The sequence below is a fragment of the Cibotium barometz genome, chromosome 64 (assembly GCF_041138505.1).
Source record: "Cibotium barometz isolate CiBa-2024 chromosome 64, ASM4113850v1, whole genome shotgun sequence".
NCBI lineage: Eukaryota > Viridiplantae > Streptophyta > Polypodiopsida > Cyatheales > Cibotiaceae > Cibotium > Cibotium barometz.
The window spans coordinates 31,325,216-31,344,362 of record NC_141109.1 but is presented as its reverse complement, the minus strand read 5'-3'; the positions used below and the strand labels follow the sequence as shown (position 1 = coordinate 31,344,362).

Genomic DNA, 19,147 nt, shown 5'->3' with positions numbered 1-19,147 from the left:
GCACATGCACATTCCCTCATTGCTCTCTCAGTGAAGAGGAGGATTATACCACATATATGTTCGTGTATCACTACTAGGTTATCATGGGATGCCCTTGCAACACTATATTAGGTGTGCAACGAGGCTCGTGTGGCCGACCTGAAAAAGGAGTTGGAAATGTTGCGTTTGGATGAGAATGACTCTATGGATGAGTATCTCACGCAGGTGAAAGGTCTTCGAGACCACCTAGCCAACACTGATGAGCTTATTCCAGATATTTCACTTGTCACTACCATCCTCAATGCATTGCTTGACTCATACCACGGCTTTGATACTACACTTTGTTTGCTCATGAAAGGCAATGCAAATGCCTTTTCTTTTGATGGGATCACGTCTTTGCTCTTGCAAGAGGAGCAAATCCGGACAAATAGGTCGGAATGAGGATTGGTGATCAAGCTTTTGCCACTCAAGGCAAAGGTAAAGGAAAGGCATCCAGTGCCAATGCTCACAAGACTAAAGGTGGGACAATTGCCTAGGTTGCAGACACGGGTCCAGGGAGAAGTCCAAGAAGGATAAATGTAAGTACTATAAAAAACTAGGGCACTACATAAATGAGTGCAGGAAAAGGCTTGCAAAAGAGGAGGCGAAGAAAGACTCTCGCATGTCTATGGTTGATGCATCAGCACCTAGTGCTGACAAAAAGGATTCAGCTAGCTATGCTCAAGCTGAAGTGGTATTCCAGGTACATTGCAGCTATGATCCTTCCTTACATGATGTATGCATGGCAATTACAAGTGATGATGTATGGTACTTTGATAGTGGTGTTGAAAAGATTGAGCTCACTCCTAGGTGGGATGATTACTCTCTCTCGTGTATTGTATGTACCAGGTATCAAGAAGAATCTCCTGTCACTTTTGGCCATTGATGGGTCCGCCCTAGTGGTGCGTCTTACGGATGACACACGATGGGGATATTATTGTTGCATCCAGTACTTTAAGTCATGGTCTTTACAGAATTGATGCATACGAGAGAGTTGCATGTGATACACATGCAATGTCTATACATCCAATGTGACAACGCAAAACCATGGCATGCTCAGTTTAGTCACCTCAGCTTTGCTAGTATGCTACGCCTGCAAAGGTGTGATATGGTCTCCGCATTGCCGACACTTGATTCACCTGTCAAGCATGTATGTGAGGGTTTCATTTTAGGCAAGATGCATCGGGCACCATTTCCCAAGGATGGTTCAATGGCTACCTAAAAATTGCAGCTTATACATAGTGATGTATGTGGTCCCATGAGGACATCATCCATTGGAGGTTATCTCTACTTCGTTACGTTCATTGATGACCTTTCCACATTCAGCTGGGTCTATGCTATGACGCAGAAGTCAGAAGTATTTACGTGCTTTATTAGCTCATGGCTAGTTTTTGCATTTTGTTCTTTGAATTTAGAAAATTAGCACACTCATTCTCCTAGAGAGAGATTAGGCTAGGTGGTTGTGTAAACTAGCACTTTAGTGTGTGTAAGCTTAGTTTAAATAAAGCAGCTCTAGTGTGTGTGATCAACGGCTAGTGTATGGGTTCCTTAGTGTGTATGAACAACCTCTTATAAGGATCTTATGTAAGCAATGATGTGTAAAGGTGACACCTCTTGGGGACACTTGGCATCATGCTTTGACATGTGGCATGACTGGTGGCAGCATATGCACGCACCTTGTAAAGGGGGCCTTTCTTATAAAAAGGACCAATTATCACAATACAAATATGCTCTTCCACGACTCACTTGTGTAATGATTAATCCCCTTGTTAATCCTTTGTTAATGTGCTGATTATATTGCTGGTCAACATCAGTCTCTCTCTGCACTCAGTCGTGCTCTTGCTCATTCTCAACAAGGGACCACCAGTGGATTGGGCCTTCTTGGAGGGAACAAGGGACCGACAGTGAATTGGGCCTTCTTGGTGGGGAGTATGCTTCACCTGGGCTTCTCCGCCTCTTGGATTTGGGGGGTATCCACCCTCTACTCCAGAGCTCACAGCCAGGTTCTTACTCGGGGAGCACATGGCAACGAGCGCTTTGCCGTCTCCCACTCGGCGCGCTAGGGATGCCTGCTAGCCCCCTTGTTTCTTTTCGTGGCGGAGGCCATGAGCTCCTTCCTACAGGCCCAGGATACCGGCCTTCAAGGGCTGAGCAACCCAATTACATTTTCTAGCTCCACCACAAGATAATCAAGAGTTAGTCCCACTTTCCATTACAAAGCTGAAGTATGTCACTACCCAAGCATTTCTTTTACATGTTTTCAAGCTCATCCACAAAAGCATCCTATTTTGCATCAAAAGGTTGCCAAAGATTTTTAAATCTCTCAAAGGTACCTTGCAAACAGTGTCGAATCCAACATCAGCTTCCACAAATTGATTCTTCAAGTCACCATTCAGTGTTACTGGAACTCCAATGACCTGAGACAAATGTAGGTTCAGGCTGTTTCCCAACCTTGAAAAGAAAATAAAGCATTTATTTACATGACAAAACAAAGCCTCTTCACCAAAAGGACCAGATGGTCAGAAAAGTTTGACAGGAGTACCTTAGTATGGCAAGCTGTGGCAGCAAATGTCTCAGCCAGCTGCGCTGCATCAGCATTCGTGGTGCAGCCTGCAAAGCTTGCAGAATATGGTTAAACCTTTGTGTATTATCAACTATGAACTATGCTATCACGTGCTCGTAACTTCAGGTGTTTCGCAACAACCAATAGCTCACATCAAGAGTAACATACCACCAACTAGAACAAGCCCATCCAATTTCAGGGCTTCACAGGCTGCTCTAGCATCATTCACTTGTTGCACCGACCTTATTTGATCTTTGGTCCGTCCCAACAAATCATAGCCACCTGCACTAATACCTTACTGTTAGAAGTCAAAAAATGCAGGTGTTACTTCTTCTACTTATCACGCTTCAACATCATAATAATGGATCATTACAACTACAAGAATTATCATTACTTAAGGTGAAAAGATCCCTGTACCATGGAAAGCAAAAATTGGAATCAATGGCACCCCCCTACATTTCCCAAGTACACTGTTAAAAGTGGTAGCCTTTTACAGCTCAGTTCTTCCAATTAATTTCCAAGAACACAGCCCCAGTGGGGGAGAATCATCACATCTCCACAGCTATACATGTTTTCTTTTGGAGGAAACTTTGAAGTTGTGGCACAGGATGGAAGGTAGCATTTTACATCTGTTTGATAGCTTAAGGTGCATTGCTGGATAATAGGTGGTGAGTTGTCACAAGGACTGCACCTAACAAAGGATTGCATTTCTTGGAGGAAACTTTGGAGTTCTGGCACAAGCCAGAAGGTAATATTTTACCTCTGGTTGGTAGCGTATGGAGCATTGCTAGATAATCAATGGTGAGTTGAGACAAGGACTGCACCTAGCAAAGGATTACATTGCTTATGTATCCCCTCTCATATTAGGGGAGACTTTCACACTAGGGTACAGTCGTTAGGCTCATAAAAGCTAGGCCTTGGATTTTATGAGAGGACCATGACATATCATGCACATAGAGGCACTTCACACTTCTTGGACCTTTCTTGTCACATGCACTATATAAGCGAGTCTTGGGTTATTATTGATTCATTGTGGTCTGGACCTTGCCCAAGAGGCTTACTCTTGCCATGGACATGGCGGATCACGAGCAGTCTTGTCGAAGGCCCTTGTGGACAGGCACTCGTGGTATGGGACGCCAGGGCTGATTGGCATGGACTCGTGGGAGTGGAACCTTAGCCACTGGGGGAAGGTTTGCGGACACGAACCTGAAGTTTGGGCGGTGATCTTGCACGCACCCCTTTTATTTGGTTTCTCTAATCTTGTTTATGCTGTGTATTAGGTGATCCTTGGGAGGAGTCCCTTACAGTTGGTATAAGAGCTAACCTAAAAAGTAAGGTTTGCGTGTCGTTTGTGTTTTTCAAGGTCACCAAAGCTAGGTATCTCTCGGTGTAACATGCGGAAGCTTGATGAGTAGAATTGGTAACTTCAATGGACAGAACTCAGCAATCTTTCGCCACGAAGATAACACACAACATACAGAGAGAGGTGCAGAAATATATATATATATATATATATATATATATATATATATATATATATATATATATATATATATATATATATATATATATATATATATATATATATATATATATATATATATATATATATATATATATATATATAGAGAGAGAGAGAGAGAGAGAGAGAGAGAGAGAGGGAGTTGGACAAAGTATTGGGTCCCGCCTCTATAGGGCCCCCACCACGAATGGTCTATTTGCTTTATAAGAATGATGCAAATCTGTAAACAATAATCTCGTTCTTGACCTTTCACCTTCACCTTGGCTGAGAGCTTCCCTTGGCTGTTCTGGCCCTTGGAATTCAGCAACCCCTTGTGAATGCTTAGATGCCTAATGAACCAATGCTATTTATAGGTCTTTCTATAAATAGAAAGGGCAAGGAGGGTCATCATTTCATTGACTTTTTCAAGCATTAATCATTACATACTAAAATGAAACCTTCGAAAAACACTCTTATTCTTGAAAATCTCCCAGAATATATTTAATGGAAATGCAAAACAACATTTTGGTGCCCTATTAGGTCCTTCTATTGCTGGTCTGTGGGCAGAAAAGGCAGTTAGGTCCTTCTATTGCTGGTCTGTGGGCAGAAAAGGCAGTCCGCCTGCTTTTTATTCTCCACAACCTGGATTTTTGATGCCTTTAATCTTGTGCTTTCACACCTGCTTGTTGGCAGCCTACTGCAGGTTGTCCAGGCTGCGCATGCTGGGCTGCTGGGCAGCCAATGTGCCCTGTCCACCTACCAATCTGGCTGCCCAGTCCAATGGGCTGGCCAACTGGTTGACCAAGCCCACATGGGCTGGCCGACAGGCTGCCCAGTCCCAAGGGTTGGACACCAAGGGCCTAGACCCTTTCATGGGCTAGAGGGCAATGGGCTTCCCTGGCCCCAATGGGTGGCCTAAGGCCTACCCTGTGCCTACTAAGGGATTACAAATCCCTTCCTGGGGTAGCCCAAAGGGCTGCTCCCTTCTCCTACATGCACTCAGATGCATGGTATCTGGTTGCAAACCAAACACTCAGAACACCTGACATCATTCCAAAGGGACACTCACAGTACGGACCGGCACTGCTTCATGCCCAGGACAATGCACACTTGACCAAGACCATGTACGGGACTTGTACACCTGACCTTGGACACTTAGAATGGAACCTTGGCCGACTCGTCCCGGACTGGGGCTCACATGCGACTAGTTTCCACTCCAAGTCCTGCACCTGCTGTTCAGATATGTCCACGTGGCATCCAAGTGCGAGATGCACAAAACATCCCCTTCTGCTTAACTTGACAAAAGTTGCATAGCCTCTAAATAATCCGTCAATAAAGCCGCATTGTCTTCAAAGAATTCTTTGTCAAGACAAACCGCTTCGTAAGTCCCTAGGTCTTGAAACTTCATGAGGAACTTTCTTTGTCTTCGGCTGGAGCCGTGCTTGATGCGGTGCAAAAGGATTTTCTCCAAAACTATCACTTCAGCTTCATCAACTATGTCTAATTCCACTTCGTCTTTAATCTCTGAAGGGATTGGACCTGCAAATGGTTTTAGCCAACTGACATAGAACACATCGTGCATAGTCCAGCTGAGAGGTAACGTCAACTTCATTGACACCTCATTGATCTTTCTCTGGATAGGTAAAGGGCCGAAGCTTCTAAAAGATAACTTTGGGCATCGCTTGCCCACCTGTTTAGCCCTTGCTTCATAATCCAAAGATAAACCCAATCTCCTTCTGAGAACTTCACACCCCTTCGATCTTTATTGGCCTATCGAGTATAGGCCTCTTGCGCTTTAGCCAACCTGTCTTTGATTGATTCCAAGATTTCCTAGTAGGACTCCGTCAATCTGTTCGCTTCAGGTGCTGAAGACAAGGTTCTGGTCAATAGCGATTGGAATGGTCTTCCAAACGCTGCTTCATAAGGAGTCATGCCAACAGCTGAAGAAAAAGAATCATTAAAAACTACTTGAACTAAAGGTAAATTTGATTCCCACTTACCATGCTAATTGTGGACATAACACTTCATCACGTCGAAGGCCAATTGATTGTAAATTTCTGTCTGTAGGTGAAACCCACTAGAAAAGTTTAGTTTAGTACCAAAATTGTCAAACAATGCCCTCCAAAAATGACTGGTAAACTTGGCATCTCAATTTGATACTATGGTCCTAGGAATCCCACCAATCGGGTATCAATGCCGAATGAACAAGTGGACAATGTCCTCGGAGGTCACATTGGCCCTGTATGGAACATGTATAACAAATTTGCTCAACCTATCAACAATAGTTAAGCACTGAGTATTATGCTACCCGGATTGGGAGACAAATTTGCAAGAAAATCCATAGATAAGGTCCTTCGAGAATGGGTAAAGACTGTAACAACCCTATCTTCTTCCCATGAGGAGCTTTCACTTTCTGACAAACGTCACAACGATGCACATGAGTGAACTCATCTCGCCTCATTCTTGGCCAATAGTGTTGCCTTTCTAGCTTCTCCAAAGTCAAATTCGTGCCCCTATGACCACCAATGATGGTGTCATGGGCGTTATGAAGAAGAGCTACCCTGAACGAGTTCATGACACAAAGGTGGCCTTTGTAGAAAAGCCAACCATCTCGTATCAAAAAGTGGCATGGTCCTATGGCATGTTCCCACTGTGTACTAAATTCCTCAGAGTCCGCGTACATGTGCTTCATGTCATCTAGTCTTTTACCAACAAGATTTATTCTAGTGTTCTAAATCAAAGTCATTGGTCCCTTCCTGCTAAAAGCATCGGCCACTGGATTGGCCTTTGTACTCAATCATGCCACCAGATTGTTGGAAAATTTGGCTCTAGCGGTGCTGATGGTCACTCCATTGTACACTTGGCATAGTCTGTATCCAACGCAATGCCTAATGGTCAATGTGAACCTCAAATTCTCACCCATAAAAGAAATGCTTCCAATGTTTCAGAGCCTGAATTACTACTACGAGTTCCCAATCATAGACTGAGTAATTCTTTTCCACGGGTAGTAACTTACGAGACATGTAAGCTACTGGATAGCCATTCTCTGGTAATGGCTTCAATCGCAATGTTACTCGCATAATGATTCCTTAGAACAGCTCGTCCCACAAGGCAAGCGCTAGACAAGGAGCTTGTGACAAAGCCACCTTGAGGTTCTTGAATACCTCCAACGCTCGTGGAGTCATTCGGATCCGCTGCCTTCTAGTCTTGACATCCTTAAGCAGATCGATAAGATCCACCGAGAGGTCAAAGAATCTATCGATATGGGTGGAATATGCTTGGCATATGCCTACAAAGGATTGGATATCGTAAGCTATCTATGGTATCTCCCAATTGACTATCTCAACCACCTTGGCCGGATCAAGTCGGATGCCCTCAGCACTGATTATGTATCCAAGGTAGTGACATAGAGCTCGTTCTTTTCCAGCAACTTCAAAACTTTTTCTAAATCAATGTCATGCTGTCCAACCATAGCTGAAAATACCAATATGTAGTCCAAAAATAGAAACACACACTTTCCTATCAAGTCTCTCAATATCCGCATCATCATGCGGTTGAATTGAATTGAATGTGGCTGGGACCTTCGTCACGCCAAAAGGCATGATCACAAATTCATAGTGGGCCGGTTCCGTATGGAAGGTTGTCTTGGGGATACCTCCTCAACAAGCCTAACTTGGTAGTACCCACTCTTCAAATCCAATTTCGAGAACACCTTGGCCCATTTGGCCTCTTGAGAATGTAATCTATTCGAGGCATCAGGAACTTGCTCTTGATAGTCAGCTTATTGAGTATACAATAATTGACACAATCGAAAAGAACCATCTTTTTTCCTCATGAACAGGATCGGGGCTGCAAATGGCGACACACTAGCGCGCATGAGGCCAGATTACAACTCCTCTTGGAGTTGGCGATCCAACTCCAATTCCATTGCCTTCGATAGGCGGTACGGAAACTTGCTCAAGGGATCCAAGCTTGGGAGGAGGTCTATCTTGTGGTCCTCCGATCTAGACGGGGAAGCTCGGGAGGGAGATTGTCCCGAAGAAAAATCTTCTGGAACTTATCATGGAGAGCCTGGTACTTCTCGAAGGCATTGGCCACCGTCTAGGCAGTCTAGATATAAATCATTGCACATTGTGCGCCTTTCTATATTTCTCTTTTAGCCTACAAGTGGCTTATGAGAGGAAAGTTCAGAATTCCTGGCTCACACTTAAATGGTCATTGGGACTTTGGACACATTCCGAGTAGTCCGAAAAGTATACTTATCCCAATCAATATATATACCTAGATGAATCCAGGAACATGCCCAAATTCACCTTATAAGAAAGTGGAATTTATAACCTCATGGTAGTCATCCACAAGACAATAATCCATCAACTCCATCATGCATAGTATTGACTAGATACTCACTAATATTATCAGTGCCCAATAGTGGGTGTAGAACTTGGTATCAATATATGCACCCACACACACACCCCCCATGCACGCACACACACAAAAGAGCATACATTCATACAAACATCTGTGTACTAAGATTATGTCACAGAGCTCCAGAGATACAAGGCAGACTCAGCCATAATGAAGCCTAGCACTAAGGATCAAGGTTGTTAGAGGCGTCAGAGGCGTTTGGTACGAGGCGGGTATGGTACACACCTCGAAAGACTCGTATTTTTTAGAGACGTTAGAGGCGTCTGTTTATATATATATATATATATATATATATATATATATATATATATATATATATATATATATATATATATAGTGATAGATAGATATAATATATATAGTGAAAGTTGAGAGAGAGAGAGAGAGAGAGAGAGAGAGAGACTAGAGTGTGTATTTATGAGCCTTGAGGGAGGGGGAGAGAGGGTGTGTATGAGAGGGAGAGAGAGTGTGTGAAAGAAAGAAAGCTGTATTAAACGTCTGCAAAAGGCCAAAATGACCTATGAGACCAAAATAGTCCATCATCATCGTCTGGATACATCATCAAGATTCAAGGATACAAAGTAAAATGAAATGAGCTGAAATGAATCAGTAGTGTAGAGAGAGCTCCAAAAGTGGGTATAAAAAACATCATCATCCTAGTGTGTTTGAAGTTTGAACTTTGAACTTTGGGTCTTGAGAAAGGCTTGAGGGAGGGAGAGAGAGTGTGTGTGTGAGAGGGGCTGCCTTGGGCCCTTAAAGCCCCCGTCGTCTAAAGACTCAAACCAGCCCCCCAAAAAAAAAAAAATGTTGACGCCTCGATCAGTCAGTCGTACGCCTCAAACGCCTCTAACCGTTAGAGGCACGCCTCGTAACAACTGTGCTAAGGATCATAACAAATAGAAAGAATCATTACAACAAAAAGGTAGTACCCAATCAATGTTTGGCTAGAACTTGTGAACTAGAAACGGTAACTTCAATGAACAAAATTCAGCAATCTTTCGCGATGAAGATAACGCACAACATAGAGAGATGTTCAGAAATATATATATATATATATATAGAGAAAGAAAGAAAGAAAGAAAGAAAGATTTTATTAACGTCTTCCAAAAGACCGAACTCGGCCTATGAGACAAATCGGAGTACATGTATGGGGTATCCTCTGTCTCATAGGATACAGTATTGGGTCCCAAATACCCGTCTATTTGCTTTATTAGAATGACGCAAATCTGTAAACAATAATCTGGTTCTTTACCTTTCACCTTCACCTTGGCTGAGAGCTTCCCTTGGCTGTCCTGGCCCTTGGAATTCAGCAACCACTTGTGAATGCTTAGATGCCTGATGAATAAATAACCCATCCTATTTATAGGTCCTTCTATTGCTGGTCGATGGGCAGAAAAGGCAGTTGGCCTGCTTTTTATTCTCCACGACCTGGATTTTTGGCGCCTTTAATCTTGCGCTTTCACAACTACTTGCTAGCCACCTACTGCCGGCTGTCAAAGCTGTGCATGCTGGGCTGGCTGCTAAGCAGCCATTGTGCCCTGGCCGCCTACCAGTCTAGCTGCCCAGTCCAATGGGCTGGCCGACTGGTTGGCCAAGCCCACATGGGCTGGCCGACTGGCTGCCCAGTCCTAGGGGTTGGCCACCAAGGACCTAGACCCTTTCATGGGCTGGAGGACAATGGCCATGGGCCTCCCTGGCCCCTATGGGTGGCCTAAGGCCTACCCCAGGCTGCCCCCTTCTCCAACATGCAAACTACATGCATCTACCCAGATGCCTGGAATCTGGTTGCAAACCAAACCAAACACTCAAAACACCTGACATCATTCCAAAGGGAGACTCACAATACAGACTAGCACTGCTTCATGTGCAAGACAATGCACACCTGACCAAGGCCATGTACGGGACTTGTACACCTAACCTTGGACACTAAGAGTGGAACCCTGGCTAACTCGTCCCGGACTAGGGCTCACATGGGACTAGTTTCCACTCCAGGTCCTAATCATGCTATTCAGATATGTCCACGTGGCATCAAAGTGCAGGATGCACGTGACACTCGGCGACCATATCTGCATTTTGAATATGCAAGAAGTAGGTGCTTTTTTAGGTTTTGCTGGCACAACTCAGGTGGGTCTCACTCCCTTTCCATATCTATCTACATCACTTCATAATGTGTTTGCCCTTGTTTGATTGTTTTGTCCATTTGCATAGGCATGTCCCCCATTTGAGACTAGAGGATCACCTACACTTGAGGCTAGCACATCTAGGGCAGAGAGGCCTGCAAACAAAGAGTGTACTCAAGGACAAGGATCAAATCAAGATGCCGCCAAGAGAGAGGGAGCGCAAATCACAGAGGAGCTCCAGGCATAGGTCCAACATCCTGCAGCATGCTAGTGGTTTAGGTCTCTAAACCCACATGAAAGGCCACCTACAAGGTCTTGAGACACACATTCATTGTAGGATATTTGTGGATTCTGAGAGAAGGGGGAGAAAGGGGAGATTTGTATGCATGTGTGGAGGAGAAATTGCCTCGGAAAACACCTGTTTTTTTTTAAGAAACCCTAGTTTTTCCTTTGTTATGTCATTGCTACAGACTGGGCATGTCTTTGCATGGTGTATTAAGTCGCTTTGCATTGGTCGTAGGGCTTGTGGCCAGACATGCACAGACGAGGCAACTATGTGCATGTTCCATGTGAAGGAATGCACAGCGGACCATGGGAAAGTGAAAACAAGAAGCACATGTTGGTACAAGTCCCGAGCAGGAGGGAGAAGATCACCTCGTATGTGAGGGATTGCAGCAAGCCAAAAACACAAAGGCACTAAGGCATGCAAGGCAAATACTCAAGTGAGTGCGGGGGGGATGGCCTAGCTATATATATGTCCAAACACGGGCAGCCGACCAGCACCCTCACGACTGGAAAAAAACCCATGACTCCATAAAATGGGGGAAAAAGTGGGAGAAAGATGTGAGAGGTGACCAGCCCCTTTAGCTAACATGGTCAGCCCTAAAGGCTAAAATAGGACACCACAAAGGAAGCCAGCACAGCAAGGGGATGAAGATGTCTAACACCCCCTTTCAGCACCGGATGCTGAGTGAACTCCAAGAAGCCAGAGACATCATCCTCGATCAAAGATGAAAGACTGCAGCAACAACAGGTACCATGAAAGCTCCACAAGCAATCTCCTTAGCAACTTAGCTACAAAAGCAACAAAACAAGTTGCCAAGTACACCGCTCCTTTGGAAGAAAACAACCATGCAGGCTACTTCGTGCTACTCCAAATAATTGTTCCACTCCCAAGTGTAAGAACACTCCCCGAAGTCGAATGTCATGTTTCCAACCTGGAGAAGGTCTGAAAACCTCAAAACCAACCAAGATGAGATCCTGTAGATAATCAATCTTGGGAGAAGCAAGCTGCTCCTCACTAGAACCCTCTGAGTCCATCTACTCAAACTCTATAACAAGAGTTGCCAAACACTAAAAAGAAGCATCCCATGGAAAGGTCGGCATTGCTAGATGTAAGGACTCTGTAGAAAAAGATGGGGTCCATCTGCTCAAACTCCGTACCATGGGTTGCCCAATGCTGTACACAAGCACACTCCAATGAGGTAGGCATCGCCAGCTGAAAGGACTCCACATCCCCCTCTGAAAAATGATGTCGTCGGACTGGTATAAGCCCAACCTAATTCTGATCCAAATCCAAAAAACTCTGGAAGTACCACTGTGCCCCAAGCACGGCTAGCAACCACAAATCCAAAGCATCCCATCGGGTCCGAAAGTCTATCCTCCAAGACAACCCTACACGTCACATCAAACCAAATGCAGAACTGGCACGTGGAGAGGCATCCTCAGAAGCATCACAAAGAGAGGCAGAGGTAGACTCCTCACAATGCGGAAGGGAAGCAAGAATATAAACAGCAATGCTAACAAAGTCCTCAAAAGCATCACTGATACCAGAAGAGACTTCCATAAGTAGAATCAGATCCCAACAATCAGCAACAAACAAGTGATCCCTGTGAAAGGATCACACCTCACAGGCAAAACACCCTCCTTTCTCTGCAAACACTACAAAGAACACAAACTTGAAAAAAATAAAACTTTGCTCAGGATCTTTGAAAAGATCACTACTCTCATCAAGAAAGAACTACTCTCCTCCAAAATCTGCAAACTCTAGTCATAGGAGAAAGTCTCCAAAGATACTAAACAGCTCCCAAAACTGATCCTCAAGTGAAGTAGCTGGAGATGGGCCCCCTATGAGAGTAGAAAACTCCTTTAGGAAGCAAAACGCAGCCAAAACACTGTTGCCCAACAAAACCTGCAGTCCACTAACAACAGAAGGTAAGAAACAGGAGAAAACGGGGTACAATGTAGGCCAGGAAAAAAACGCAGGTATGGATGCTCCAAAAATTAGCAAAACGCTGATTGAAATCAGAAAATTCAGTGTCCTCCTCAAGCACCAAGCTGTCACCAAAGCCACAATCCACACAAGACCCCCTCTACAAGTGATATGTGTCCACTGGAGAAGAAAACACAGCCAACAAAGGGTCTACAATCCTGAAAATACAGGTTGACCAGCTTCCACACCTCAAATGAGGAAAAAACGCTGAAGAGAAGGTACCTTCGGCTGAAAACAATGAAGCCCAGGTGAAGGTAGTGCTACGAGCAGTAGCAGTCCAGAAAACGTAACAACTAGGGGCTGCAGATCTGAAAAACACAGAGGTGAAGGGGCTGTAGACAGGGCAGAATACGAGGCAACAGGAAAAAAAAAACAGCTCCTGGATGATACCATAAGGAAGAAGCTGCAAGTTACCGGCGCTCTGATACCATGAAGGAATGCACAGCAAAGTGGAAACACATGAGAGAGTGAAAGAGAGAGAGAGAGGTCAAGAGAAACGCAGGTGGATACCTGCCCTCAATATCAATCAAACAAGGAGCACATGATGGTACAAGTCCCAAGCAAGAGGGGGAAGATCGTCTCGTATGTGAGGGACTACAACAAGCCAAAAACGCAGAGGCACTAGGGCATGCAAGGCAAATACTCAAGTGAGTGTGAGGGGGGGATGGCCTGGCTATATATATGCCCAAACATGGGCAGCCGACCAGCACCCTCACGACTGGGAAAAAACCCATGACTCCATAAAATGGGGTAAAAGGTGGGAAAAAGATGTGAGGGGTGACCAGCCCCTTGAGCTAACATGGTCAGCCCTAAAGGCTTAAATAGGACACCACAAAGGAAGCCAATAGCAAAGGGATGAAGATGTCTAACACCATGGGCTATGCGGCAGGCGGCTGATTGTGCACTCGAACGGGGCGCCAACAGCAGCCGGACAGGTGCGCACGTTACAGCCAGTAGAGGTGTTGCTGCAACAGGCTGTACAGAGGCCTGCGAACAGGCCGTACACAAGCAACATGGCAAGCTAGAGCACGTGGGCAGCAGGGGGACAGAGAGAGGGAGGCAAATAGAGGTGGATGGCGGCTGTTTGAAAAAGCTTGCTGCAGGCAATTTTTAGAAGGATGGCCATCTATAGGGTGTCAGTTTTTTTTTTTTAAGGAAGCTATTTCAATATGGTACCTACCAATGATACCAAACTAGCCATACAATCGTTCAAGATCTTCTCAAAGATGTAAGGTATTTGTCTCAAGATACTATTGGGAACAATTGCTTCTCTGTCCCGCCAAGCTAAGCAAGAGGGAATGTCACATGCACCCTGCACTGTCATGCTATGTGACACACTAGCTCAGCATTCAATGTAACATTATACATAATTAGGAACCCTTTTTAGGAATGTTTGTCACATGTCGTGGTCCCATCGTGAGCCCCAGCCACCAAGACATGTCATGCACGAGCTATGTAGGTCGGTCTCTCAGCTTTAGGTGTCACGGTCAGTCCCTTAACCCACTTGGAGAACAAGCATATAAGTCATATGGCTAGGCATGTTAAATCAGTCCATTAGTTGCATTCCAGAAAGCATATTAAAACATGTTAAATGGGCCAGCCCATGGGGCAGCCAAGGCATGTCCTATGCCTTGCACAAGCATCATAAGCAGCCTCTATTAAATATTTCTAGTCGGCAGCCTCTGACCATGGAATAGCAGTCAGCCAACTTAAGTAACATACAACAACAGTCGGCCACCGTCATTAGGAAAATGCACATATGATTTCTATAGCATTTAATGCTTATTTTCACAAGTCATGGTATTTCTGGATTGAGGTTGCCTCTTCGTAGTCAAGAGGAGCTCGTTGACTCTGAGTTAGCTGATGACACAGCCATGTTCTTGGAGACCTCACACATATACCTTCATAAGGTCAGAAAAATCTGAACTTATGAATTGAGAGATTTGAGAAAGAAATAATAGTGAAGAAGGACAAAGACAAAAACAAAGCATTTGAAAGATCAAAAATAAATAAACTAACAAACCTAGCTACTAAAGAGAGGAAATCAAAAGATAATATCAAACGAAGACTTTTAATTAAGACATTAACCAAAAAAACAAAAAACAAACAAACAAACAAACAAAAACAAAACAAAAATTAAAAAACAAAATAGTAATACAGAGAACTGTAAACTCTAGACCTAAAGCACTAAGAACTAGAACCAAATATTAAGCTAAACTTTAAAAAAGACTTCGACTCAAAAGTGCAACCATTAACTCCAATGTCTATCCGAACATGAAGTGTAGGTTCATTAACTCTATCATGAATAGTGTGGACAATAAGCTATGACATCCCTACTCACGTCATCAGTGCCCAAGAGTAGGTGCAGGTTTGTATAAGGTTAGTCCAAAAGAACATGCTTTATAAAACCAACGAACTGAGCTTCTCTCACTCTCCATATGTGATGGGCATACTCAGCCATGATAGAGACTAGCACTCAAAGTCTCCTCTAAGGTATAACAACAAACAATTACAAAACATAGGAAAGAACCGAACTAAGTCTATATTAAGCTAGAGCAAGAAAGAACAGACTAAACAAGGCCTACTCGTTAAAACAACAAACCCTACTCTAAACAAGAACAAGCCATTTTTACAAAAAAGAGCATTGAATTATAAATTAAGTGGGCTTTTCAGCTCCCCACTTCTATAAAACTTACTCCTTATCATTTTAAACATTCCAAAAGCTGAAATACCAAAGATAAACTTACTACGATTCATGAAAGAACGAACCTTTTTCAAAATCTTATTGAAACTATAACCTTTTTTGATAAGCAGCAAAATAAGATAGCATGACTGAGAGATAAAGGCAAATTTAGTAGAGCAAAGACGAGAGAATCTAAAAAGTTGAGAGCAAATAACACCATACTTAGCTGTATCAGAAATATTGGAAGAAAAGTATGGCATCCGAATGATCTTTAAGTTAGCATATTCAGGTTGTAAGCGTTTGTCATAAATATCTACTATGAAGCCTGAAGATGATTGAGTGATCTTAAGGTCTAAAAAAGCACAACTATCGCTATTCGAGGTGCGATTAAGTTCACAAAATTCCTTGGGATAGATCCCTTCACCTAAGGAATTTGGACTGATATACAAAAACTCTTGAAAGGAAGGAATGTCGGGAACGAAGAGGTCATCTACAAAACGTCTCACATTACAAAGTTTGTGAAGAAAGACAGGACAAGTATTAGTAGAAATAAGGCGTTCCATAAAATCAAACTCATAAGTAAAAAGATAAAAATTAGCAAGAAAGACGGCACAATTGGTACCCATGGGAATACCAATCGCTTGCTTAAATAAAGAGTCGCCTAAGGATATATAAAGGTTATCTAGGAGAAAATCTAACCAAGTACGGAGAAAATCTAACCAAGTACAAATGTCATCTTTGGCTACAATTTTGGTGAATCTTTTCTTTCTCATATCTACATCTTGATTTTTACTTTTTAACCAAGAAAAATCAAAATGCAAAGCTGACTTTTCTACTAATAAAGCCTTGCATCTATCCTTTTCTAATCTATAGGCAAAAACTTTCGTCATAAGGGATCTAATCCTTACAAGTAAGTCTTCTAAGTCTAGTTTGGTGTATAAGGTCGTGAAGTCGAAGGTTCGAAGGTTCGAAGGCATAAAGGAGATGACTTTTCAACCAAGCTTCGAGAGGAGTTTAAGAATTTCAAGACGGGAACTACTCCTACAAAGTCTTTTAAGACCCAACTCGTGTCTGTAGGCACGTCGGTACTTATGAGCAACCAGAAGAAGCTTCTTCATTGGAGCTCCAGGACACTAGATTTAGCCTCTAGACCTTTGGTGGCTAATCAAGTATTGCTTGCCTCGGCTTGGTTTATTGCCTCTTGTTGGTGCTTCTCTCGTGCATGCATTGGTCAATTGTGGAGATTGATCCGCAATTTTCTTTGGTCGAGTTTGGATGGCACCACAGACATGCGTGCCGAGGTAGCTTGGCTCCCAGTTATTCAGCCCAAATGAGAGGGGAGGCTGAATATTATTGATCCGGATGTTCAGTGAAGGGCGTTGCTCTGCAAACTTGTGGTCAGAGGTTTCCTACCATGCACTGAGCCTTGGAAGGATTTTTTCTCGTCTCAGATTTTCAGATGTACACCTCATGTTGGGAGAGATTGGTTGCCTAGCATACGGTTTTTGTTCACAAAGGCTGATATCAAGAGACCATCTTCCCCTCTTATTGCAGCCATTGTCAGAGCATGGAGAAGCATGAGACCATTTTTGCGACAAAGGCTTCTAGGTCTTTGGATGAGGCTAACCGACAACCTATTATGTGGAATGAGTTCATCAAGGATGAGGCCGATCGGCCACTTGGTGCATCTCGTTACATGCAGTGGTCAAGATGGGGAAGATATGCATACACAGTTCTTGCTTAGAAGACCTTTAAGAGTCGTCTCGTGGATCCAAGAGCTGCATCCATTCAACATCTTAGCATACGTATGGATCAAATTGATGCAGCTATATTGCATGAGTGGCTACCCTCCTCAGGGTGGATTTTCAGAGGCCTTAACTGGCCAATGGTCGAAAGGCCGTAACACGGGCAAAGGGAAGGCTTCATCGGAGAAGTCTTCTGAGAAGAAGCCCGTTACTGACCGCGAGAAACTAAAGGCAGAGAGGACTTGTAATGATTGTGGTGAGAAAGGCCACTATTGGAGGCAATGTCCCAAGCGGAAGACCGAGAAGGGTGAAGATTCCTCAGCAGCAATCATGAAGACTCCGGCTTTTTGTGCACCTGGCGGTGATGGACACCGATGTTTCATTTTCTTCAGGCAGGGAGGAGGTTGGAGGATTCTCCGCAAACGGATACTCGGGAGTGGATTCTAGACAATGGTGCTTCCAGGCACATGACTCCTTCCCGTTCAGATTTACAGGATCTCTGCAAGTATTCTGGTCACATTATTACTGGGGATACATTGACTATCCTAGTTCACAGTGAGGGCAGGATGGAGATAGTTCCCGATGTGGCAGAGGGGGGAAGCATTCCTCCCAGGTGTTGTATGTTCCGTCACTTGGTTTTCATCTGTTGTCAGTGCATCAGGTTTGCAAGACTAGCGTACGGGTGGAGTTTGATGAGCATTTTGTTGCTCTCCGGGACAAAGCAACAGGCCAAGTGGTTTGGGAAGGCGGAGTGGAGAATGGAGTTTACAAGCTTTCAGCACTCTCTCTCCCAGGTTCTCAGGTTTGTGATGAGTGGCTGTCTGGTAATAGCCACTTAAGTGTGGATACGCTGCAGGTGCAGGCTTTCCCGGACCAGATGGTGGATAGCTTGCCAGTAGATGGCAGCAGTTGGCAGGAACTCTCCAGTACTGATGTTGGTAGTTCTTGTGTTCGTCAGTCAGAGGAAACTGAACAGGTAACTTATGCTCTGATGTCTCGTAGTATTCAGGACAAAGAACCTCCTGTAGATGAGGATGTTCTTTCCACGGGGACCTTTCGGAAAGCCAGGCAGGTGGCAGTTGATTACTTGCAGAAGGAGGTGCATACTCCAGGCTTTGTGGTTCTGGATTCAGAGGGGGTGTTTGACAGGTTGTTTCAGAAGACCTTGCATGGTCTTCAGCAGGTTTCCAGGACTTGGTTTTGCACCGTAATAACAGGTGTTGATCCTTGTGAGCAGTGTAATACCTCTTTGACTCAGAAGCAGAATGGTTCACTGATCTGGTTGATGGACACCAGATTGGACGGGAGCTTCGTGATGAGGCAATTGAGCTCATGGTTGTTGCCGATGACTCTTTGGGAGGCAGGATTGCGTTTCCTACGGTTTTTGCGGCACGCGAAGGATCATGGACTCTTGTACACAGGGGGGGATTGATTGATGGAGTCCAACTCCACGGTTGGATTGACTCAGTTTGGGAGGAGATCCGGACACGAGGAGATCTACTTCAGGCCCAGGAGCAATTTTATGGAGCAATAAGAGGCAGTCATCTTTTGCCTTGTCGACGTCAGAGGCAGAGTACCGGGCTGCTTGTGATGCTCCTCATGAGGTGGTGAGGCTGCAGAGGTTGCATTGCAGGATTGGGCTTCCACTGGAGGAACCCATGGTCATCCAGAGGCACTTTGTTCGTGAACAGATCGTTACTGATGACATCTTGCTAGATTCTGTTCGACGAAGGACAGTACGGTGGACCTCTTCACGAAGTCACTATCTCAGGATTTGCTCAGGCGGCACCCCAGCTCCTTGTGGTTGGTCTCACAGCCAG

General features: G+C 44.3%; 2 protein-coding genes across 4 annotated transcripts in view; both read right to left on the bottom strand.

Annotated features, from left to right (window-relative positions):
- Positions 1-19,147, bottom strand: part of LOC147603530 (pyrophosphate--fructose 6-phosphate 1-phosphotransferase subunit alpha-like) — a 46,226-nt gene that overhangs the window by 14,913 nt on the left and 12,166 nt on the right. For all 3 annotated transcript variants that reach the window (XM_086796929.1, XM_086796930.1, XM_086796931.1), the window contains exons 6-8: positions 2,750-2,863; positions 2,561-2,628; positions 2,352-2,435 (exon numbers count right to left, since the gene is read on the bottom strand). In XM_086796929.1, the coding sequence (XP_086653055.1) occupies positions 2,352-2,435; positions 2,561-2,628; positions 2,750-2,863 (266 nt within the window). The remainder of the gene's footprint in view (positions 1-2,351; positions 2,436-2,560; positions 2,629-2,749; positions 2,864-19,147) is intronic.
- Positions 15,531-16,226, bottom strand: LOC147603531 (uncharacterized). The gene has a single exon (XM_086796926.1). It carries the CDS (start codon positions 16,206-16,208, stop codon positions 15,549-15,551), a length of 660 nt encoding a protein of 219 aa, XP_086653052.1. The 5' UTR covers positions 16,209-16,226; the 3' UTR covers positions 15,531-15,548.